Below are 8827 nucleotides of genomic sequence, written 5' to 3' on the forward strand. Positions count from 1 at the left end.
TCACCTTTATTCATCTGTATCCCCATCTTGAAATCTCCTCATGAGGATCAGATCTCACATCTTTCGGCCATTCTACAGCAAAAGTAACCAATATATAAAAGTCACCTGTTAAATTTCCTCTGCTGAGTGAGACAAATAAAAGATCTAGGTGTCTGGGGGTGATTGAGTTCTCTTAGCTCTTCATGAAAATATCAATATGTCAATTAAGGCCCACGCCTCAAGGACGGATTATAGGGCTGTGCTTCTTTTCACTAGCTATCCTATTGTCCAACAGAATTACTCTATTGCTGTAACTGCTTCTTTTCAGCACTTCAGGAAGGGAAAAAAAGGGGCTGTCAGCAGTTACCTTTGTATATCCCAGGGTTCTCAGGGTCAGGCCGCTGCATTTTGAGTCCACTTAAAGGAAAGAGAGGAATCAATGAGAAGATAAAGACTCAATGTTTATTCCCAGCTTTCTCCACACTATCATGAAGGGTAGACCTAACATGAAGGGTAACTAACTTTTCTGTCTAGGTATCACTGCATTTTTTCTAAGACAGCTACAAATGGATGCTAGCTCCAGTAAAATCCCACTTTAATATTAATACATTTTTGCAAACTTGTGTTGATTTCATATCTCTAGATATGTCATTTTATCCAAAGTATCTCCAGTAACTTGATAATAAGTTGTGTTACATGAACTGTTGAGTCCAGGGCCCAGCGACTCAGATCTCCCTCAGCTTAACAATCCCTGAAAATGTCTTGCCTAATGATTCACAAAGGAATGCCTCATTATTCAGAAATTTGAGAAATTACATAATTTCCTATTAGAAGACTGTTCGATGTTCTGTTCAATAACTCATTTTCTACATAAAACACCCCAAATTAAATATAACTTATTCCCCCTTAACTCTTATGTACATCACAGTTAACGTAATGCCCTTCCTTTAACCATTTATTTTCTACATCTAGAATTATTAACACTACCATGTTTTAATGTCTTCTTCCCTTATATCAGCTGAAGCTCTATGTTTTTAAGTGACAGAATATATAAGAAAGTCAGTAAAATAAATTTGAGCAAAGAGAGCTACCCATAGCTCTGCTGTGTGATACACAGAAACTTAATGACTTTTTAATGTTTCTTTGGTTCATTTAATATTTTTTTCACTCAGCCATCAGAAAGAACAATTACACAATATTTGTAGCAACATAGACGGCACTGGAGGAGATAACGCTAAGTGAAATAAGTCAAGCAGAGAAAGACAATTATCATATGGTTTCACTCATTTATGGAACATAAGAAATAGGAAGATTGGTAGGAGAAGGAAGGGAAGAAGAAAGGCAGGTAAACAGAAGGCGGAATGAACCATGAGAGACTGTGGACTCTGGGAAACAAACTGAGGGCTTCAGAGGGGAGGGGGGTGGGGGATTGGGATAGGCCGGTGATGGGTATTAAGGAGAGCACGTATTGCAGGGTGCACTGGGTGTTATATGCAAATAATGAATCATGGAACATTGCATCAAAAACTGGGGATGTACTATATGGTGACTAATATAACAAAATAAAAATTATTTTTTAAAAATGGTTATGCTAAAAAATTATTCTAGTTACTTTGTAATCATATTTGTTGGTACTATTAACAAGAACTATGAATGTTTTCAGGTCTAATATATTCCAGGAACTGTACCAGGCCTATGTATTCAACAGTATCTGCACAAGAGCTCTGAAAAATAGGTGTTAACCTTGCTCAAGAGCACACAGTATGGCACATGGTATTTGATCCTAAATCAATGTCGTGTTATTTATTTTCCTTTAAGTACAGTGAGATAAGAGGACCGCTGAGTTATATAGCACTGGCCCATTTTTCTCTCTATGTTACATGTAGAGCAGCTCCACTCCAATACTGGACCATCCAAACAAAGAAAGCATTTACATCGATCTCCTATGTGCTCGGGATGGGTTTGAAAAACATTTGGTAGGGAAAAATCAACAGGATATGGTGGCTGCCTGCCTATGGGAGGTGACAGAATTAGAAAATGTCTTGAATGATCCTCAAGTTTCTGGCTTTGGCAAATGTCAAGAGTGGAGCCATGCACCAAGAAACATACAAAAGGGAGAGGGAGCTCTTGTAAAGGAAACGATGGCATAAGAAGTATTGAGCAGAATGGTGATTATAGATTTGAAAGTTTAAAAGAGCAAATGACTAAGGAGGCTTATATTTAGAATGGGCACTGACACATGACAGGGATATGAGGCAAGAAGGGATTAGTAGGCCACAGGTTTAAATGTGACCTTGCTACACGTTTGGTCAGAGTCACTAAGACTGTCTGATGATGCTCAGATTGGGTGCTCAGTGATAGTTCATGAACTCAGTAGATTAGCTTTTGGGTAATAATATGGCAAGTCTGAAATGTATTCAACCACTATTTCATTCAATAAATGCCTACTATGCACTATAAACTCAGTCACCTGAGAATATAACTGGGTGCCTCAGTTAAGTGTCTGCCTTGGCTCAAATCATGATTTCAAGGTCCTGGGATCGAGCCCTCTCTTGGGCTCCCAGCTTAGTGGGGAGTCTGCTTCTCCCTCTGAGGGAATGCTCTCTCTCTCTCAAATAAATAAAATACTTCTTAGAATAAAAAAAAAAGAATGAAATTTTGCCATTTGCAACAATGTGGATGAAGTTAGAGTGTATTATGTTAAGCAAAATACGTCAGAGAAAGACAAATACCATATGATTTCACTCACATGTGGTATTTAAGAGAAAAAAAAACCAGATGAACATAGGGGAAGGGAAAAAGAGAGAGAGGGAGAGAGAGAAGAAACCATAAGAGACTCTTAATGTTATACACAATTAATGAATTTTCTGGCTTTAGGTGCGCTGGGGGTGGGGTACTGTATGGTGACTAACATAATAAAAAATATTATTGTAAAAAAAAAAGAAAAAGAAAAAAAGAAACCATAAAAGACTCTTAATGATAGAAAACAAACTGAGGGTTGATGGAGGGAGGTGCGCTGGGGATGGGCTAAATGGGTGATGGGCATTAAGTAGGGCACTTGTGATAAGCACTGGGTGTTGTATGTAAGTGACGAACCACTAAATTCTAGTCATGAAACCACTATTACACTATACGCCAACTAACTACAATTAAAATTTTAAAAATTTAAAGAAAAAAACAAAGCTAAAGAAATGAATTTATCTTATATGTAATAGGGTTTTAACTTGACAAAGACATAAATATATGATCTCACTTCTTTGCAGAATTTAAAAAAACAAATGCATAAAAAACAAAAAGCAGAATCAGAAGATAATAAGAGAGCTCAATATAGAGCAGGAAAGCTCAATTCCAGGGGCAGGGATGCAGGACAGGGCCAGAAGAGGACCAGGGTCACAGACAAAGTGGTCAATGGTGTTGGGGCCACAAAAGGGGAGTTGTGTGATAAAGTAGATAGGGATCGGATAGCAGAGGAAAGCTGTGACCCAGCACAGGGCCACCAGCTTCATGCAGAGATGGCTGTTCATGATGATAGGATAATGGAGAGGCTGGCAGATGGCCAAGTACCTATCAAAAGCCATGAGGGGCAGTAAGAGGGTCTCCGTGGTGCCCATGGAGAAGAAGAAGTAGAACTGGAAGAAGCAAGCTGTGAAAGAGGTGGTTTTGGTCTCAGATAGGAAGTTCTTTAACATATTGGGAATAGTCGTGTTGATGTAACAGATCTCCAGGAGTGAGCAGTTGGCCAGCAGAATGTACATGGGGGTGTGAAGCCTGCAATCCAGCTTCACTGCACAGACAATGGCCCCGTTCCCCATCAGAAAGGACAGAAAGAATAGCATAAAGAGGAGGACCTGAACCTCCCTGGAGCATGGAAATCTCAGGAGTAGGAATTCAGTCACTGTGCTGACTCCTGACATATTCATGGCTTCCTAAGGGATGGGGAAGAAAAGTGACAATGACAAAGATGGCCTTAATCTACCATCCTCAGGATTATTTCCTTTTTGGAGATCCCTAACTCCCTCAGATTCTATTATTCCATTAAATAAATAACTATACTGCTGAAGTCTATGACCTTTGGAGAGTGGTTGGTATGATCAGACTGTGAATCTTTGTATTCTCGTGTTTCTCTTTCAGAATTTTCTCACAGTAAAAGACAGGATGTTATGTGATAAGCAGCATGGAAAAGGTTAATGGCAGTACTCACGAATGTAAGTAGGTATGAAAATCATGTATTTGTATCTATAGATTAGGAGATATAGACCCTTGATATTGGACACAGAATTTCAATTACTTAGATCTTTGGAATTAGAGACACAAATGTTAGGCATCAGAAAGGAAGAAAGGTAATGACACACTGAAATCTTTATGCATTTCACTGTTAATCTGGATCGGTGTTGAATTGTAAGTGTTGGTGTCTTAAGGTCATCTGACAACTAAGACAAAAAGCATCAAACATACCATCCATTCTTCAGTATTCATCACGGTTTGTTAATAAAAATTTGAACTCCCAGACACCTACATAATAGGTTTCATATCAGTTCCATCTTCTACCTGTTGAATTAAAATACTTCTGTAAAACATGGGTCTAGGTTACATCTCTACTAATAGGTAGAAAAACTGAGCCCTGTATCTAGTGTATTATTTAAGGATTTTTGAGGGTTTTGCCTGAAGTGTCACAAAGTGTCCTAAAAAGGCCTCTAATCTTCTGGCTTATGGATAGAGGCAGAGACTTCCAAATGTCAGATAGTGCCAAGAAGAGGCCTCTGGAAACCAAGAACAGTGGTGGCAGCCATAAACTTTCCCATTGGACAAAGATTCCCCGTCTACTTCCTCACCCAGTCACCCTCATCCTACTCTAGGTGTGGAAGGTTGGCGTTGTTTCGGGCAGTTGAAGGAGAATCTTTGTGGAAACTTCCTTCTCTGAGTTAGACTTAGATGTTGTGTGATTTCCATGGTGAGAAAAGCAAAACAAAGCCTATGAAATTGTCTACAATTCTGTTGTTAATAGTTTGGTCTTAATTTATTAATTTATTTTTGGAGCTGCTCCATTAGTGAGGGACAGTCATCATTTGGGCCTAAATGACCCAACTGACATGACTGAGTGATGATACTTATTCAGAAAAATACAAGCACAGAATACAGATCCAGACACTTTCAAAAAAAGTCTAGTTAAGAATATTTATTAATGTAATCGTTATAAAATGCATTACTTTCCAGATTGCATAATGCCATAGCTTGGAGGATGATCTTGATGATTGCAATTAGTGACACAAGGGTTCAGAATAATTCAGAATTTTCTACACCACACTTCTCCGTAAGGCTCCTCTTGGGTCTGTGACTGGATCATGTTTGGCAAAACTAAGCTGTGAGCAATTCCTCCATAGCAGGAATTCAGAGAAACCCAGAAGTGAAAGAAACCACTAGGAAAGAGGTGTAAAAGGAGGAAGTATTTGCTGGTTAATATGTATGAGGTTTGCAAGGGCTTTGTAAGCCATGTGGGAGTGAACCCACCACCCAGCAGTGCTCGGTCAGGTTGTTCTCCCTCCTCACGATGCCTGCACATCTGCTCTGTGGCAGAGCCACACTCGGCTAAAATCAGAGAGAGATGAAGTTTTATCTGCCTGCTCCTCAGAGCCGATTTGTCAGTCATTTCCAGATGTCAGTTCACTAACATGCTATTTCCCCCAAAGACCTTGTTCTGACTGGATGCACCTCCTGGTTAATAAAGATGGACTTTCCATACTTCCTCATCCTCATCTCTCTCATTTCCTGACTGCCATCCCTTCAGTTGTAAAGATTAATCTCCTCACATTCTTCATGTAAGGTGAGGTGCTATTGTTTCCACAAACACATAGAGAAAGGCAGATCTAAAAGGCACACCTAACAACTATCCTATGCTTGCATGTCTTCTGAACCTACCTCCTTAAAGATCTGGCAGGTCTGACTTGCAATCTCCTGTTTTCACTGCAGCAGAAGGTAAGCATGATGGAGGGCATGGCCTCCTTGGCAGAGAGCAGCCCAGAGAGGGTGCTTACATTGCTGGACACATGATACTAATTTAGAGAGAAACTGGCACATTTGCTGCACAACAGAGACCTATCTATGTTTCTCTGAAATCTGTGTCCCATTCCTCCTAAGGGATAAATCTCCTATGAATTCCAAAAGTGAGAATTTATGAGAGAAGATTGTCAGTTATATCCTCAGGATATGTTCCCTCTGGAACCCCTTGATTGGCCTTTGGGACTCAGTTTCCCCCATGGTGATCAGATACTCTCACGCTATTCTTAGAGCAGATGCTTATTTTGCTGTACAGACAGGTTACTCTTATGAAGGTGCAATCTCTATAGCATCACCAGCTTAGCTGGAATACGGGCTTTTTGTTTATCTTCTTATTCCTTTATATTCAACTTTATTCATTTTTTGAGTTTTTGAAGTCTTACCTGTCAATATCAGAGTTATGACATCAGAGTTCTCATTCTCACTCCTGTTGGCTCACTCCATGGTTTGAAAAAGGTTATTCCCTTTCTCTGGTAACAGGCTCTCTTAAGTCAGGTCTGTGTTTCTAGTTGTACACTGATAAGTAAATTCCATTTCATGCTGGACAGGTCTCAGGAGCAGAGACCACGGGGTATGTGATGAAATATCAAAGTTCTAGAAGGTACCTCCCATTCTAGTCCTCTATTTTATTTCCAACTATTTTTAGCAGATGTGCCAAAAAGCTGCTATGAATGCTGAAATTTTCTTGGCTTCTTTTAAGCAAGACATTGTTAAGAGAAGTGTCTGAAACTTTGGGTCCCCTTTGTTTTCTTTCTTTCTTTTTAGGTGTTGTTGACATAATACATTATTTTAGTTTCAGGTGTAGAACACAATGATTTGATACTTTTACATATTGCAAAATGATCACTACAATAAGTCTAATTAACATCCATCACCATACAGAATTACAAAATATTTTTCTTGTGGTAAGAACTTTTAAGATCTACGCTCTTACTTAGCAGTTTTCAAATATGCAATACAGTATTATTAATAATAATCACCATGCTGCACATTACATCCCCAGGACTTATTAATTATATAACTGGAAATTTGTACCTTTTGACCCCCTTCACCTATTTCACCAACCCCTATCCCTCACCTCTGGCAACCATCAGTCTTCTTTATCTATGAGCTTGGTTTTAGGATTTTTGTTTTGTTTTGATTTGATTTTAGACTCCACATATAAGTGAGGTTATAGGGCATTTATCTTTCTCAGTCTGATTCATTTTACTTAGCCTAATGCCCTCCAGTTTCATCCATGTTGTTGCAAATGGCAAGATTTCCATCTTTTTATGGCTAAATAATATTCCACTACTATATACACACTACATTTTCTTTATCCTTTCATCCACTGATAGACATTTAGGTTGTTTCCACTTCCTGGCCTTTGTAAATAATGATGCATTTAAACAGGGGTGCAGATATCTCTCGTAGATAGGGATTTCACTTCCATCAGATATATACCCAGAAGTGGAATTGCTGGATTATATGGTAGTTCTCTTATTAATTTTTTTTTGAGGAAACTCCATATGTTTTCCATAGTGGCTATACTAATTTACATTCCCACAATAGTGTACAAAGGTTCTTTTTCTTCACATTCCCACCAGCACTTGTTATTTCTTATCTTTTTGATAGCCATTCTAACAAATGTGAGGTGATTCGTCACTGTGGTTTTGATTTGCATTTTCCTCATGAGAAAGAGATTTGTTAAGTGTGCCCTCATTTAAAAAAAAAAGTACTCCCTCATTTTATTTTAATGAAAAGTGAGAAAGTAGTAATAAGGGACGTAAATAGCTAGTATAATCTTATTTATTGGGGATTAAATGCTCCTAATTACTACTAAAAAAGAATGCTAAACTCATTAATATGTTGTGCTGTATAAAAAGAGCATTGGATCATGTCTCAGACTGACCTCTCTTTGTATTATAGCTCTGTCATATACTCCACTATATGATTCTTGGTATATTATTTAACCTCATTAAGCCCCAGATATTTAACTATAAATATACTAGTTCTATCCTGATACAGTTGAGAAAACTAAATAACAATGTCTGTAAAATGCCTACTATGTGGTAAATATCCAATAAACAAGAGTCTTCTCCTTTTGCATGAAGTTTAACACAAAAGAAGGGAAAATTTTCTCTGGAAGAAATATTTCTGTTATTCTGTTTTTTAATTTCTCACATATATGAAAGAAAAAATGCATGCATAAATATATATGTGTATATTTATACTCTACCTTCTCTGAAAAACAAAATATGTAAACAAAAAATTTAAATCTAAATGAACATAGCTAGGAGAAACCGTGGGAGAGGGAGACAGAATTGTATCAGAAAACCTAAGTTGAAGGAAGCTTTCACAACAGAAAGAAAGCAAGCTAACATAGCTAACATCACACTTAATCGTGAGAAACTAAGTTTTCCACTAGGATCAACTGATCCTAGCAAAGACATCTCCTCTCACCACTCCTTTTCAACACTGTACTGGAAGTTCTTGTTAATGCAGTAAGACAAGAAAAGAAAATGTGTACAGATTGGAAAGGAAGACATAAAACTATCATTTTTCACAGATGACATGATTATCTACGTAGAAAATCTGAAATAATTGTTGGAGTAGGCAGTTAGCTAGGATCTAACAGGATATCTGGAGGCCAGGCTCGAGGAAGTCACCAACAGCTCTCAGAAGAGTCAGAGACCTGTCCTGGCAGCACCCCACAAAAAGCCGGATTAAACCAGACAGGCCCAAGATGTGGAGTGCCATAACAGGAAACACCTGACCAAATTAAGGAGAAAAGCCATGAAACCCTGCCTCCCTG

The 8827-nt window shown here is 38.3% G+C and overlaps 1 protein-coding gene across 1 annotated transcript; it reads right to left on the reverse strand.

The window, feature by feature from the left end:
- Positions 1-3002: 3002 nt before the first annotated feature.
- Positions 3003-4964, reverse strand: LOC103680434 (olfactory receptor 11H6-like). Its single transcript, XM_008709960.2, has one exon. It carries the CDS (start codon positions 3897-3899, stop codon positions 3282-3284), a length of 618 nt encoding a protein of 205 aa, XP_008708182.2. The 5' UTR covers positions 3900-4964; the 3' UTR covers positions 3003-3281.
- Between the last annotated feature and the right edge of the window lie 3863 nt (positions 4965-8827).

Source organism: Ursus maritimus, unplaced genomic scaffold (assembly GCF_017311325.1).
Source record: "Ursus maritimus isolate PB19 unplaced genomic scaffold, ASM1731132v1 scaffold_281, whole genome shotgun sequence".
Lineage (NCBI taxonomy): Eukaryota > Metazoa > Chordata > Mammalia > Carnivora > Ursidae > Ursus > Ursus maritimus.

What these genes read in the sequence shown, in the direction of transcription:
- LOC103680434 (XM_008709960.2), bottom strand. Translation starts at nt 3,899, where the DNA reads ATGAATATGTCAGGAGTCAGCACAGTGACTGAATTCCTACTCCTGAGA.